The sequence below is a fragment of the Sprattus sprattus genome (assembly GCF_963457725.1).
Source record: "Sprattus sprattus genome assembly, chromosome: 13".
NCBI classification, from domain to species: Eukaryota; Metazoa; Chordata; class Actinopteri; order Clupeiformes; family Clupeidae; genus Sprattus; species Sprattus sprattus.
In genome coordinates, this window is record NC_137911.1 from 1,937,198 (window position 1) to 1,954,471 (window position 17,274).

Consider the following 17,274-nt stretch of genomic DNA (forward strand, 5'->3'; position numbering starts at 1 on the left):
TAAAACAATTCTACAGTCAACAAATGAACATTTCAACACGAAGTTATTGATTAAAAATGTTTTTTTTTTTTTTCGCCATTGTTTCTCCGCAACAAAAAATAGTTCCATTGTCAACGTCTTCGTTTGGAATTTTAAAAACTTTTAATTAACGGTTATCATCACTGCGAATGTTTCATCGCGGAGTGATTTATTTTTAGCTGTGAAAAGTCCCGTAACTGTAGGTATGTTGACGAATAACCTATAGCATGGAACGTCTCTCGTCCAATCAGAAACAGCTAAATTACGCGCTAGAACCCAATTGTTTTATAACAGTATTTAATACTATCCATATTATAATTTGTTTCCCTGAGTTAAAATAACATTAGCACCCCCTATCGTAACAAGAAATTACTGCACGGAGGACGTCCTCCCTTTGGCTCCCATTGAGATCAATGTAATCTGTCTCTGATACTGGCGGTTCTTGGGGCTCATTCACTTACATTGCCCAGGGGAGGAAAGACCTCCCTAGCGTCTGAGTCTGCGCCAACATCGCTTAACCAATAAACAACGGATTTGGCGTTGGAGGGAGGGGATTAGACATTAATACCATTCTCTGCAGAAGGATATCGATAACACGTCACCCTTAAAGATTGTTGTAGAAAGATGGCAAATAAAGAGGATGTGCAATGGAAAACGAAGATATTGTTCATGTTTTGTTGAACAAACCGTTTCATTTATTGAGCTACAGAGAGAAGGTTAGTATCAAAACAACAGGGAAACCAGTTCCAAAAATCCAAGTCACTAAACCCAATGGTAAACCGCTGACTTTAATGCTAACTGGTACCGTAAAAAAACAATCGGCTGTACTATTTTGTTTTTAAATCGTTCATACGCCTATTGTTAGTCTGACTGTTCACGTTCAGCTGACATTCTGAATGGAAATTGTTAATGAATGTTTCAGATCTCGATGTGTTTCGTATCTATTCTAATTAGCCTACACATTGACCAACATTCTGAAACATCCATTAACATCCACATTTGCCACAAACAATGTTAGGCTAACAGCCCATGTTAATAGTTCTGAAATAATGTTCTCTTACTTGTTGCCTTTGTAACTTGTTGTTTAATATTGTGAAAAGGATGTTAGTGAATGATTCAGAGCATTTTAAATGGCATCACTTTTGGTCTTGTGTCTTAATTTTTCTTAAAACAATTGCAGCTGAAAATAAAATTAGTCAAATAATAACCAATAGCTTTAGTAATTGAGGGGGAAAATAGGCCAAATGGTAGGCCTAAAATTTAGAATGTAGTTTTTAAAATCAAGAGTAGGCCTGATTTGACTAATTGGCTTTGCATCATTTCCTCCTGGCCTTGTCTAGTCCAAGGATATGCTGCCCACCAGCTTTTTAAGTACAATGGTGCCACACTAGTGGCTTTGTATCAATTGTATCCCTGCCTGCTATTTTGTAGTACTGTAGTCCACAAAAACACCCTGAAACAACTTGTATCTCACATACTTATGCCACCAACGGAATAAGCAGGCCAATGGCAACCAGGCGCACAGTCCTTCCTCCCTCACTTTAAAAACCACCAGCCGCCACTGCTACATGAAGCAAAAATATGTGAAGCGTTTACAAACATTTTAATTTAAGAGGATAGTGCATGTATGTAAGCATTTTGCATACATGTGTTTGCCTGAGATTCTCCGCACATTCCACTGTGATCTCATTCTACTGAGTGGTATTGTGTCAAAAAAACAGTTGCATAGGTTTCTCAGTTGCTATGCTGGAAATAACTCTTTTCAGTTTGAAATGCATGCTGCCTGGCTGCATATTAACAAGGTACCCCTCCTGGTTGTTGACAGCTGCAGAGGGCAGGTGAGTGGGGCTGGGGACAAGGGGTCGGGGATGAGGGGGAGTGCAGGCAGAGTGCTACTGGAAAGAGCCTCTGGTCAGTGTGAACGTGATTATTACTGAATGGCCTCCAAAGGACTTAAATGCATCCATAGGAACAGTCCAAACAGGATGTGTGGTTGGACTGAGATGGGACAAAAACTGTGCTTTAGCAAAGTGAATATAGCACACTGTCCCCACAAGGTGAATAAAGCACACTGTCCCTACATGGTGAATAAAGCACACTGTCTCTACAAGGTGAATGTAGCACACTGTACCTACAAGGTGAATAAAGCACACTGTCCCTACATGGTGAATAAATCACATTGTCTCTACAAAGTGAATGTAGCACACTGCACCTACAAGGTGAATACAGCACACTGTCCCTACTTAAGCAATAAGGTACGAGAGGCAGTACTGTATCGTCACTAATGTACTGTTCATGGGTGTTGTTAGACCCGACGCGTAGCGGAGGGCCGGCAAACCCTTGAGCAGTACATTATTGACGATACAGTCAGGGGCGGACTGGCCATCGGGAATACCGGGGGAATCCCCGGTGGGCCGATGGCCCAAAACACCGGCCCATCACCATCTCTTACCGGCCCACCATCTCTAACCGGCCCACTCCCTTCCCGTCGTTACAATGGAAACAGAGTTTAACCGTGTTAATCAGCCCAGGCTTTGATTTCTCTAATAACTATAATATTATAAAGGAACTGACTGACTTGTATTGAGTGGGCCGGTCTGACAGTAACTCCCGGGCCACTTTTTTCCCCCAGTCCGCCCCTGGATACAGTACTGCCTCGAGTACCTTATTGCTTTTATAATACGGTTGCCAGCGACATCATAAATTGTAAGCAAAAAGTAAGCTGCCTTTTAGCACAAAAAAGTTGTAGCCACCAAACGTTGTGTATCGCATTTCAGTAGCCTATAGAAAATAGTCCCTATGCAACAGACAAACAACATTGGGAACATCATGTTTGTTAGCCTAGCACCAAAAGTTTGTTGCTGATAAGCTAGGAGATCGACATTAATTTGTGTGTCGTCTGAAAACATCCCAGGTCTCCTTGCTAGATCTTGCACCATCTAATTAATTCACATTGCTCATTTGATAAAAGTTTCCATTCAAATAACAAAAATGACAATAGGACACTTTCACTAAAATTATATTTAATTTAAACAGGCCTAAACATTCTAAATCAATCATAAATGCTTTGTAGGCACTGGGCATAACAACGTCAGGTTAATAAACGTATGCTGTGTAAACTTAATTAACTAAAGTTAAGAGTGACTTGTGAGTCGATAGACTAACATTAAGCTGTTGTAAACGTTTGTTTATGTTGATTTGGATATCTCCATTAAAGGTGCATTCGTGGAAAACGTTTCTCATGTCCCCTTCGTCTCTGATGATATTGCTTACGACCACTGTTGCTCTCTTTGCTGGTGGCTCGGTGTTGGAAGTGCCTTCTCCAGCAAGCTTGAAATGACAACTAAAGTGATTTGCTATGGGGTAATGCTGGGAGCATTGCTCTCTATCCATTAAATAGGGAATATATTTCACGTATGTGTAGAACCTATTTAGAATGGCTGATCTTACATAAAACGGCAGGGAAAAAGCCCAGAGACTGGAGGCAAACAGTACCTCTGCCTCAATGAGGAGGGGCGTGTGAGAGCATATCAGCATGCTAACGTTATACTTATTAGCAGCGAGGCTAACCAGCTACTATGTGTTTCAATGGATATTTGGTCTAAGCGTTAGCAGCAACCTGATAATAATGGTCGAGAGCTTCAGTTAAGACCCTACAATACTCTGCAACATTCATGCAGCACATAAACAACTAACAGAGTCAATAGATAGCTTAATTCACATTAAATACGTCCCACTAACAGGCTCCGGAGAGACGCCATCTTGGTTCCGTTATTTTGAGTGCTTACTGATATGGAACGCTCAGGTAAATGTAAGCAGGTGGTACAGTACATTATGGCTCAAAACAGTACACCCCGTGACTCACTCTCAACCAATCAGAATGCTTGATTTCATCTACATGTATTATAAAAGGTGAATAAAGCACACTGTACCTACAAGGTGAATAAAGCACACTGTCCCTACAAGGTGAATAAAGCACATTGTCCCAACAAGGTGAATATAGCACACTGTCCCCACAAGGTGAATATAGCACACCGCCCTAAAAGGTCCCAACCCATCATATGAGTCAGCAGCTTCCATTTGGGCATGCCCATACAAACCAAGCTTGTAAATGTGTCAGAATGTTACAAACACACACACACACACAAACACACAGAAAAATGCACATTCATACACAGAGAGCATCTCTGCAGGCTCCAGAAACGCCATAGTGTTACTTTAACTGGAGTGTATCTGGTGAGGTGCCTGGTTAGCTGCAACAGTATATTCCCTGTTTAATTTCACATGAAATTTGATGATATGGGCCATTCTACCGAATTCGTATAATATGCAGTCCCTCAACAATAAAAAATATTTACAAAAGAATTAGGTACTTAGGCATAGATATTTACTAAGAAAATTGTATTGTCTATATAAACCCAATGCATTAAATGAGATAGTGATACAAAATTATCATGTATAGGGTACTTTGTATTGGGAAGTAGCTGTCCCCAACCCTGACGTCTAAATTACAATGCCTGTAAATAACACTTTTCAATTTTTTTAGATTTTTTTCAATTATCTAAATTTCAAAGATCTTTATGATTGGGTTTAAACAGAACTTGGAATATTTAGATTTATTGTGGGTTTAATTTTTAAATAAATAAACTATATCATGTCCCCAGTTTTCATGTCACTACCGAAACACAAGAGTTTTAGTCCATTGGCTGAACCTGTGTTTTAGCCAAGACCCTGCATTTTTGACCATGCAGTGACACTGCATCCCTGTCCCTCATGGTTGAATGGTAAGTAGCTAAATCCCATAGTTTTTATATTAAATGTGTTCCAAAGTCTGAAAATCGACGTGTAACCTTAAGAATTGTCACTACCGAAACCCATGTTTTCTTCAATTAAGTAAACCTTTTGGGGTTTCATGCAAAATCTTATGTTTGTATGTGTGTACACCTCTTCAAAGATTTGTTTGCAAGCCGTGTGCTTGCTAGAATTCTTTATTTATGCTTAAAGTTAGCTAGAATTGTCACTACCGAAACAGTCACTACCGAAACATATGGTAGTGACCTGATGATTTCGGTAGTGACCAAATGAAATGGTAAGTAGTTCAATCCCATCATTTTTAAATAAATGTGTTGTGTGGAATAAAGGACGGCCCAGAGCACCTTTTGGAAGATTTTGGGAGAGAAATGAACATCCATCCAACAGTGCAGTCACTACCGAAACAGTGCAGTCACTACCGAAACAGATGAATTGTATAAATTGAACTTATACTTTTTTACATTAACATAAAAAAATTCTAAATATTTCCAACCTGACTTTGCACCAATTCGGTAGAATGGCCCATATACATTCAAGGATCATTTTATTATCTAGTCTTGAAAGACGTGCTCTAGTGCCTAGCATAGGACAGATGACATGACAGACAAACACTGTTCTGCCGGCAAACTGATGGATGCCACTTTGATCTCTGTAGAGACAAAAAATATTTCTTCAAAAAAAATCTGGTCACACATTATTCAGGTCAGATCCATGTGTGTCTACATGTCTATTATTCAGATATCCTTGCAAAGGCAATACAGATGCCTGAGTTTAGAGTTCTTTTTCTTGAACGTCATATTCTATTTCTTGAACGTCCATATTGCTATCATTACTATAAAAGTTGTTGAAGACAGTACAAATACATGGATTCAATTTCAATTTAATCCATGTATTTCTACTGTATTCAACAACTTTTATAGTAATGATCAGGGCCGGATTAAGACAATGGGCTTTAGGGGCTGCAGCCCCGGGCCTCGCCACCAGGGGGCCTCAGGTTGCCCGATGTTGAGTGAGTCAACGTCACCGCGCATAACATTAGAAACATTCAGAGTGAAAAAAAGTATAATGTCTGGTCAAAGAAAGCACGAGAGTGGGGCCAAAAAACTGGTCCGTGGACCGTGACCCTCTTATCGCAAAAGGCCTCAAGTGCAAAGTAAGTGAAACTGAAGAAGATACATGTAAATCAACATTTCTAAACTTTGCTTTGGTTCGCACCACATCGCATTAAGACAGGGATAAACGCTTTTAATAACGTGCTTTCAAATACGATGATGCAGGTAACAAGCCAGGCTTCCTGGTTCCATCTAAATAGGCCTAATGAAACGTAAATTCTTTCAGCAATTGAAGATGTATGAGTTCTTATCCTCAAGCATATCGCTGCAGATTAGGCTAATTCATTGAAAATTGTAGACAAATTATTTGCAAGCCAGTTAGACATAGCTAAGTGAAATGTTTTAGCTTAGCTATAGAATCTTCCATTTTCGCCGTCATGGTCCAATATAAGTGTAGAGGTTTTCACTGAGGTTTTTTTTGTCAGATCAGCAGGACTGAATAGGTTCTACGCTCAATCCAGTGTGTGAGGTATTGCGCAATCTGAGATGAGACACAGCTTGTCGTTGCCTCTTCGTCTTGCTGTCTTTTGTCTGTTTGAACAGGACATGCGCAAATAGAGCGATTTTGATTATAAAACTGCTCGAAATGATTGGAATCATGCAGAAAAAAAACATTTATATCACAGACCAGTAGAAAATATTTATTTCCTTTGATCGTTATTTGTTTTTTTGGTCTGCCTCCCCTTGGCACGGAGCCAAGCTGTTGCTTGACTGAATAGGCATGCTTAATCAATTCGTTATTTCATTCCCTGGCTATTTAGCCTTGTTTTTGCTTTTGAATGAATGGATGGAAATATGTATACATTTACATTATTGGTTTATTATTGTCTACAGTGTAGTCTACTACACACATACATTTTATCCTTGGCTTTAAACTGATCATATTTATAGAGTGGTTCTGTGGACTGATGTGTCAGTGCACCTGGCGTGGGTTTGTGTGCGTGTCATGATGTGCGTCGGGGCGATATAGGGGCCTCATCCTGGTAATTAGCCCAAAATGTCTTAATCCGGCCCTGGTAATGATAGTAATATGGAACTAGCCATTGTACATTTAAAGTTCACTTACACACTGTTTCTGTCATTGATATCCTTTAAACTATCGCTAAATAATGTCTTATTTCACTGTTTTGACGTGATCAGTTACGATGCCATAAATGTTTCCAGTTTACAGTAAAAGACTTTACATCGCATATAACGCTAGACAGAGGGCATTTAGCATAAAATGTTGGTAATCATTCACCAAATATACACAATGTTGGGACACTTATCCATCCTTGAAGTGTGTAGTTTAGCTTTAAATGATAGTTTCTCATCAGGTGTTATATTATCGATGCAGATTCTTTGTGCATATGAAGTCCCTATTCCTATTGAAAAGCATAGCTATGGCTTCATGCCATGCCCATGTCCAGATATGTGTTGCCAACTGGATCTATGCAAATCATTTATTTCTTGCTCTTACCATCAAACTCCACGCCAAAACTGAGACAGTAAGTCTAACATATAAAAACTATTCTGCACTGAAAAAGGCTGACATTAAGTAACAAAAAGGGCTTCATGATTCTCAATTAAGGAACAGTCATCCATTGTTATCCAAGTGGATAACATTCTATTTGTCCTGTATTTTTTTGTGTTTTTTTCCTCTCACACACACACACACACACACACACACACACACACACACACACACAGTTAAAGGAGGTGCAGTCATCAATTATGGTGAAAGTGGGGAAAATGGATATAGGCTCTGTTGGGTAATTAATCTCTATTCCCTCTGAACTTGTCAACCTGCCAACAATCACTGAGTAAATGCATGCTTAACTACACTGAAAAAACAACCAGAAGCCCCCAAAAAGGCTTACCTTATTAGTGAGTAACTGGCAGACTTGCGGTACATAGTCTATAAGACAGCCTCCACTGGGGAACGCTGGGATGTGCAGAGCTGACGCGCCTCCAAGAGCACTATGACAAAGAAGGAGAGAGAGGTATGTATTAATGACTACAACAACACAACAACACAGTAGACATCCTCATATCATATTTAATATGGAACAAGGGAGTGAAGCCAAAATCTTGAGTAGCAATTCTGGAAAAGAACGAGGGGAAACCCGGCTAAGAGGTGCAGTGAAAGGTGCTATAGTGGACTACTGCAGAGAGTGCATTCACCTTTCCTTTAACTAGCTGCAGTGATATGCTAAAAATGATGCATGTAGTGCAATTTCTCTTTTCTCTGACAAATAAAGGAACCCAACATCAAAATCAATCCACACAAACTGCTTCAAATAGTAACCTGATAAAAGTGATCATTCATTACCTTCATTATTCATATTTTGTCTGATTTTCACAACGGTCTTGAAACATAATTTTCTTTAGATAAACATTTGTCATGTATGCTACAGCCTCTTCCTTGGTGTAGTGATTAGCAAACCCTGTTGCAAACCTGAAAATGCTGAATTCGAACTCCACTTGCAAGATGGCTAAAACCCAAAGATTTCTTAGTTTAAAGAGTACTTTGAAGGTCTATTGGCTCTTTTTAAAGTGCCAGTGTCCTCTTGCCCCTGTTAAACCTGTAAAATAATTAAACCTTTTGCCACTTTGGGTACTTGGCACATACTGTTTGAACCCCAAGGATTGCCACCTATGGCTATATTTATTATTAGGGCCCTTGGCAGGGTTGCAAGGCCGAGCACCCAGATTATTACTATTATTATTAGGTTGCATTGTACTTTGGTTAACTGTGGTGTGAATACTGGAAGAGACAGGAGAACTCCGCTTAGAGTCGTGGAATAGGCCTACATAAGTTAACCCAGCTCTGTCAATATTTACGCATGGACGCTTATAGCAGTTTGCTGGTTAGCTAGGTTTATTCAACTATGGAGTTTCTGGCTATCATGCCACCTGACAAAATGACAAATGACGTTTTTTTTTTTTACATACATTTTTGGCTTGCTTACCTTATCTCAAAGGTTGGCTTTTATGTAAAGCATGTTAGCGATGCTGCTAATTTATGAATGTCAGAAAGCATTTGCATGCTTGGTAGAAAAAAACTTTCAAAAAATTCCGAACAGCTCAAAATTGGAAGTTGTAATTGCACACATTAACACAGTTAGTAAAAAAGTCTATTTACAATTGAACAAAACAGCAAATATATATCCGTGTTGCTATCTTATGCAAGCATAGAGTGGTAGTTGTAACAGTGGTAAAATCGTGGATCCTGCAACCAGGGGCGTAGCACCAGATTCTGGGCCCTATGCACAGTAGGTTCATAGGGCCCCCCCCCCCCCCAAAAAAGAGTGCCACGCCCCCTCCCCCCTGACGGTGAAACTTTGCAAATTGAAGGTAGTTAGGAAATGGCTTCCCTTCCTTGTCTTTTGCTGTAATTTTATTTGTTTTTATGTTGCTTGCCAGTCTGTGAACAATTGTGTCTCTCTCTTCATTAGTTAATTTCTCTGTCCATAGTGCTGGATCTTCTGGCATACACTCCCTGGCGCTGCTCTGACTACTTTCTGACCTCTCTTCATCCCTTTCACTTTTCTCAGAATCTTCTCTGCTATCACTTCCTTCACTTGTGTCATCCTCTACCACATTTTCTCCATCTTCCTGGACAGAACCCTCTACAAGCATGAAGCATCTGATAGATATTACTGTTACAGGCAATTCCAATGTAGCCTAATTTGTGTGACTGAACATGTTTAAAGGTAGAGTATGGGATGTTTTCCTGGAACATTTTTTACTATATTGCTTAAAATCCCCTTCACACCCTGATTGCAACAAAAAAAAGTCACCTTTGGATGGAACAGCCTGTGTTGCTATTTACTAAACACATTAAGCCTACAGTATAAATAGCTAAAATGATGTACTTTCATTTTAAACTGCTCACCTTGCCTCAAGACCACAGTGTCAGAGGATGAGGGGTCTGCATCACTAGCTGCTTCTGAAACTGAGTGCCATGTTTCACAAGTTAACTTTGCTAGCCAACTAATTTGACAGCCTAACCTTATGAACTTATTGAGCCTAGACTAGCACTACTATAGCCTACCTAGGCTATTAGCCTAATTATGTTATGGCCTAACAAATATTAATTTAGCCAAATGTTCTAATTAGTATAGACCTACTATTGCAATGGTGTGGTAGGCTATGCATAAAAATTAAAAAATACCCGCACACTGTTGCTGCAGCTCCCGTGTATTTTATTGGCACAACGTTTCGACCATTGTTGGTCTTCGTCAGGTGTTCGTCAGGTGTCAGCAGCAACAGTGTGGGTATTCTTTCATTTTTACGGATCTCTTTTTACCCTGCACCTGGATTGGATGTGCGTGCAACACACTCTGCAACTGTGGAAGGCTATGCAAACAAACATGTATTTAGAGTTTACCTCAGATTACAGATAGGGCATGTTATTTCTAATTTTGTGTTATGCCGTTTTTAGCAATGACAATCGCGGTGGTATTGATTCGTTTTATTACCACATCATGAGTTCATTTAATGTAGGGTGTTTGCTTTCACATTCGGGCTCACCTTTCTTAGGAAAGAAGTCTGTTAGTAGTTGCTTTCCCTCGTCTCTTTTTCTCTCTCTTGCCTGCCTTTCTTTTCTTTTCTGAAACCCGGATTTAACGTTCTTGGACATCTTCAATGCGCACCGTTGCCTCAGTCGAATGAACGTTAACATTCGTCAAATGCGCCTATAGGTAAAAAGCACACTGAAGGCGGACTAAACCATTTTGTGCGTGAGCCGGGGGGGTGAGGGTCTCCAGACATTATATGTAGACTAGGACACACAATTCAATCCATCATTCAACCAATTTATTTACCCAAAACATTAAAATTATATTAGTTAGCAAGAAAATTTGGACCTTTGAATGATATTAATATTTAAAGGAAAAATAAAATTCCACACTCCTCAAGGACCCTCCCCCACAGAGGGCCCTGGTAACTCAGTCCCCTTTATCCCCCCCCTACGACGCCACTGCCTGCAACATATTTGAAGTCAAAACACTGTTGGCTCAAATGAAGACAATCTGTATGAATGTTACAATCAACAACAAAGTTAGAATATATGACCTATAAGCTAGGAAACAGGAGCTGTGACATGTAGTTAAGTATTTTTTCCAGTGAATTGAACTTATAGGAGTATATTTAATGCAGAGTACTTTTCATTCTTACTCGAGGATATTTCAATAATTGTTGTTGATTTATACTACGTCACATTAGGCTACACAGGCTTGCTACTTTTATGTTAATTATTTATATTCAAACATACACAGCTTTCAGCCTACTACGTTGAGTGCTTCGGCTACATGAACACATATGTAGATGCCTCTGGTTCGTACCATACACAACAACAGTCCTCTAATTTATCATCTTGGTAAAAAGTCATAGAACATAGCCTAAACTAAATATATTAAAGTGACAATAATTTCTTTTAACTGAATATTTAAAAAAAGATAAACAGTAAGCAAAGAATATAAGGATGAGTAAAATATATTATTTACAATTTCAACTGAATAAAGAACCGAAATCTGCAGAGGCCTTTTATATGCATCCACATGGCCAGAAGAAGCCATCCAGCCTACAATTCGTTAGTTTACATATTTATTTGTATACGGATTATTCGGAATGTGCAGATAGCTAAGTCATTTTGTGATGGGTTTATTTGACACACAAAATAATTTATATACAGTACTGTGCAAAAGTTTTAGGCAGGTGTGTCTCCAGCCCTTCGGCAAACAAACTGCCTTCTTCTACAGCCAAATATTTATAATTTTGCCTCATCAGTCCAGAGCACCTTCTGCCATGTTTCTGCACCCCAGTTTCTATGTTTTCGTGCTTAGTTCAGTCACTTGGCCTTGTTTCCTTGTCGGGGTAGAGCTTTTTGGCTGCAACTCTTCCATGAAGACCACTTCTGGCCAGACTTCCCCGGACAGTAAATGTCTGTACCTGGGTACCACTGGTTTCTGCCAGTTCTGAGCTGATGCCACTACTTGAAATCTTCCGATTTCAAAGGTAAATAAGCTTGATGTGTTTTTCATCAGCTGCATTAAGTTTCCTTGGCTGACCACTGTGTCTACGATCCTCAACGTCTTCTTCAAAAGAGCTTGAACTGCACATTTTGAAACCCCTGTCTGCTTTGAAATCTTTGTCTGGGAGAGACCCTGCTGATGCAGTATAACTACGTTGTGTCTTGTTGCTGTGCTCAGTCTTACCATGTAAATGGATACAAAATAAACATTTGTTGTTTACATTTTTCAAAGCATTCTTAGTTCATAGCATTTTTTCACACCTGCCTAAAACTTTTGCACAGTACTGTATATATGTAAGCCAATATGTTTGATCCTGACTGATGTATGCATGAATTCACCAGCCTGCTTCTGACTCCCTCTGCTCCTCCTTCCCCCTCCTGCCTCCCTCCCCCCTTTTCTGTCACTCTGTTCAGCAAGCCTCAGGCTGATGGGTCCTCCTTTATGAGCGGGGTTCTGCTCAAGGTTTCTTCCTGTTTAAAGGACGTTTTTCATTGCAAAGTGCTTGCTCTAGGGGGTTCAGGCTCTGGGCTCAGTAAAGCGCCTTGAGACTATTTAAATTGTAAGTGGTGCTATAGAAATAAATAAAAAAGAATTGAATAAGTGATCACCTGTATTTTTTTAACCTGCATGAATACTGTGTACCAGTACGTTTTCATATGTGCACACAGTTCTTTCGTGAACAGGTACCTGACATTATACATCAAGGCAAATGCAGTGCCCACTCACTTATTTTATGTAATACTGTGTGGTGCACCAGTGAGAAGCCAGTGGAGGAGTAAGTCTCAGTATACTGAGGTCTAACAAATGCAAAAATATGCACAGCTAAAAATAGAATAACAGCCGAAAATGCCAAGATTGGAAGTAGAGTAAGTCACCTGACCTATACGCATTTACACCTATGAACGGGGGTAACCAGAATGTCTTCCAATCAATGTTTGTCAAATGAGGGAGTGTTGACAGCTTTTGGCATGATAATGTTTAGCCGTGGAGTGGGAGTGAGACTTCAGTCAGCGTCACTGTAGTGTTGGTCCTGTTTGAAGTGCCAGAGATAAGGCGTGTAGATATGGAGCTGTGCTCACAAGGGTTGCCTCGGTGAAGAAGGTAAGACAAAGGGGGACAAGAGAGAGAGTGGAAGAATTGGAGAGGGAGAAAGAGAAGAGGGTCTGTGTGGTTTTCCACACTGCCTTGTTACTAGAGTGGCACTCCACTATATTTCCTGCCTTTAAAGTCCCACTCATTCTCTTTCTCCATCTCTTTGTGCTAGAGGGAATGTCTAACTGGAGTGAGTGTTCTATGAACAAGCAGGGGAAAAAATGAGAAAGAGAAAATTCTTCAGAAGTGTTTTTTTTCCCAATGCCTGCCTCCAGTCCTCTAACTAAGGCTAGGGTGGTGAAACAGATACACAAGGCAAACAAGGCCACCTCAACAGCAGAGCCAGGGGCATACAACAAATCCACAAGCACACATAAACTGGGCACTGCATTACTGTATTAACAGGTATGTCCATCTTTAGCTACATATACTATATATACACAACCAAATAAATACATTTGACATTGCGTAGATAACGTAGATTCTGGTAACCACAGGGGAAGTCTGCCGCCCCTTCCTATGTGCACACACATACAGTGCCCTCCACAATTATTGGCACCCTTAGTGAATGTGACCAAAACAGGCTATGAAAAAATATATCTTTGCTGTTTATCATCTTGGTCTTTCCCTCAAAATATTCAAAAAAATCTTACCTTTTCATCAAAGTAAAATTCTTGTAAGAAATAATTTTTTTGACATTACATAAAATATTTTTCTACAAAACATGGGTGCCACAATTATTGACACCCCTAGAAAATCCTATAATTAAAATCTAACTGAAGTTTATTATCAGTCATTTTTTACATTTTTGAGTTCACCTGTTTGATTAGGAACTCTTGAGTAGTCAAACATGGCTTCCTGCTTCACAGAGGTATAAATATGAGGTGACACATGCCAAATACCCTTAGTCATTCATCAAGATGGGAAAGACAAAAGAACTCAGTGTCAAAGTGCGACAAAATGTTGTTAAGCTGCTGAAATCCGGATTTAGGGAAATTAGAAAATATCTAAACAGTTGGAAATACCCACTTCCACTATCAGGGCAATAGTTAAGAAGTTAAAAGTGACAGGAGATGTCAGGAATCAGCCTGGAAGAGGACCTATCTGTAAATTGACCCCACGCACCGTGAGGAGGATAGTTCGACTGGCAAAAGAATCTCCAAGGATCACAGCAGGATAATTGCAGAGGTTAGTTAAGTCCTGGGGTCAGAAAGTCTCCAGAACTACCATCAGACTGCACCTACATCACCACAAGTTGTTTTTGAGGGTAATCAGAAAAAAGCCTCTGCTGTCAATCAACAACAAACTAAAGTGCCTACAGTTTGCCAAATGTAAGTCAGACTTTTATATTAGAGTTATATGGTCAGATGAGACCAAAATAAGGCTTCTTGGCAACAAACATCAAAGGTGGGTTTGGCGTAGACAGAAAGATAGCCATACAGAAGAGCACCCCATACCCACATTGAAGTATGGTGGCGGATCTCTGATGTTGTTGGGCTGTTTTTCTTCCAAAGGCCCTGGACATCTTGTTAGGATACATGGTATCATGTACTCCATCAAATACCAGCAGATATTAAATAAAAACCTAACAGCCCCCCTCTAGGAAGCTTAAAATGGGCCGCCGTTGGACCTCCCAGCAGGACAATGATCCGAAGCACACCTCAAAATCAACACAAAATGGTTCACCGACAGCAGAATAAAGGTTTTGCCATGGCCATCACAGTCCCCAGACCTAAACCCCATAGAAAATCTGTGGGATGAGCTGAAGCCGAATCTGCAAATGTGTTGACCTCAGAATCTGAACTATCTGCAGAGATACTCTATGTAGGAATGGTCTCAGGTCTGTGCCATGTGTTCACCAACCTCATCACGCATTATAGGAGAACACTTGGAGCTGTTATCTTGGTAAAGGGAGGCTGCTTAAAACATTAAATTAAGGGGTGCCAATAATTGTGGCACACCTGTTTAGGAGGATAGTATTTATTTAATTAAAAAAAAAAGTTTTCTTTCAATAATTTTATTTCAATGAAAAGGTAAGATTTTTGTAAATATTTTGAATGAAAGACCAAGAGGATAAACAGCAAATATTTTTTCATAGCCTGTTTGGGCACATTCACTAAGGGTGCCAATAATTGCGGAGGGCACTGTATACTCGACACATGGACATAAAATGCGCAAGTGTTCAGAAATGGTTATCTGACACACTCAGTGACATATGAACCCACCAACACAGCCCCACAACACAACACAACACAACACAACACAACACAACACAACACAACACAACACAACACAACACAACACAACACAACACAACACAACACAACACAACACAACACAACACAACACAACACATACTTCCAGATCCATTTCAGTCTCCTTATTTCCATTCCCCAGACTCACCCACCCTGGCAAGGTCAACTCCAAGCGGACACACATTATTAAAGCCCCTAATGCAGAGGGGCAAAGGCAGTGCAGTCTATGACTGATCCAATCTGACATGTGCCCCACCCCCAACCCCCCACTGGAGCAAAGCCAGTAGATCCAGGGTGGCATGGAAGGGTAACCAAAAGGTTTGGGGTGTGTGAAGTGTCTGCTTGTCCAGAGGCTGACGCTAGCAAAACTCAATTGCTTTTCAAAGATGGTCTTTCTATACTTGTCAAAGAAGTTCCCAACTTTGCCTCCAGACATGACATGAGGAACACAGAAATGTGTGACTTTGGTGACAGACTAAACAGAATAACAAGTCATCCTGCACATGGGGGCTTGCCCCAATTTACTGTCCATTAAATCCCTGTAACCTGCACAATACTGTAGATTGAGGTTTTACCTTCAATTCTAAAACTGATTGTTCAAATCCTTGATTGTGATTGGCTAAAAGCTGTTGTAAAATCCAGCATTACCTTACAATTTGACCTGATATCATTCCATATTACTGCGCAGCGAATGGCAAGGCATTCATGTAGCGCATTTCATACCCAGTGTTCCATCTGGCTGTTGCGTGGCAACTGTTTATTTAGGAACTATATTTTTTAGTGGCGGAAGAATGACGGTTTATCATTAAACTATTGTTTCTTAAATTGAATTGTCTTTATTTATGAAACCATATCAAATATTTGTAGTAACAGTTTTAGAAAAGCAATAAGCCCTGCGAGTCCGTGGTTTGCGCTGATTTTAGAACAGGTAAGGGGGTTTAATGGCACTCCGCTTCGCGTCGTGCCTAACAACTCCCCTTACCTGTTCTAAAATCAGCGCAAACCACGGCCTCTTGGGGCTTATTGCTTAATTAAACAATGTAATACTGCAATTCCCTTTTTCTAGTGTTTAATTTTCACAGATGTAAAGGTGCTTTTTGCAGGAATGGCTAGCTGTTGGGTAGAAAGCAAATATTTCATGCTCTACACTCCAACCAAATTGGGTCAGCAGCAGTTTGTCCCCCCCTAACTCCTTTCCCTCATGGGAGTAACCCAAATGTCTGGCTAAGATGGCAGAGGCTAAAGGCTACAGGTAGTAGGACATGTATATGATTGAAACCTATCTGGGCGACCATTAGTGTTGATGCTTATATGTTACGTTTACTTCTTCTAGGCAAACAGACCCCTGCAGGTCTTCATTTAAGTGAACAAGCTTTAGAGCTGGCTGACAGGGTATTCACTTAAACCCATGAGCTTGCAACTAACTACAGGACTGCCAAAATGTCTTGCTGTTTTTGCTAGTGCCTCACTATTGTCTCATCATGTAGAAAGTGGTATGACAAGAGAGATGCCACTACTGCTTAACATGCTAACTTCAGTGGACATCTCGGTTATACAGTGGATTTCAGTTTTTGACATTACGTAACAAATCTTCTTTATATTCTATTGATATTTTGAGTTAATTTGTACATATTAAAAAGACAAACCCCACCTATACAGCTCAATATACGTGCGGTGCTGCAGTGAGGTGACTCAATTATCGTAGAGTAATAAGACTAAGGCAGAAGAGGAAATACCGCGACAGATGAGCGCATTTTCCACAAAAGGTGTCTTTTCTTTTCACCATTATAAACATTGCTCAACCCTTTTTCAACCCTGAGCATCATCTCTATCCCAGAGAGGCATCAGTACACCTACATACAGACAGTCGCAAGCAGCCCCACTAATTGAATTAACGTGGAATACAGTCAATACCAGGAACAAACTTGGTATGTTGTTGCAATAAACGCCTTTGACCATTCTTTTGCA

General features: G+C 40.1%; 1 protein-coding gene across 2 annotated transcripts in view; it reads right to left on the minus strand.

The window, feature by feature from the left end:
- The window catches only part of babam2 (BRISC and BRCA1 A complex member 2), a 137,478-nt gene that overhangs the window by 5,368 nt on the left and 114,836 nt on the right, over nucleotides 1–17,274 (minus strand). For both annotated transcript variants that reach the window (XM_080850712.1, XM_080850711.1), the window contains exon 8: nucleotides 7,802–7,901. In XM_080850712.1, the coding sequence (XP_080706838.1) occupies nucleotides 7,802–7,901 (100 nt within the window). The remainder of the gene's footprint in view (nucleotides 1–7,801; nucleotides 7,902–17,274) is intronic.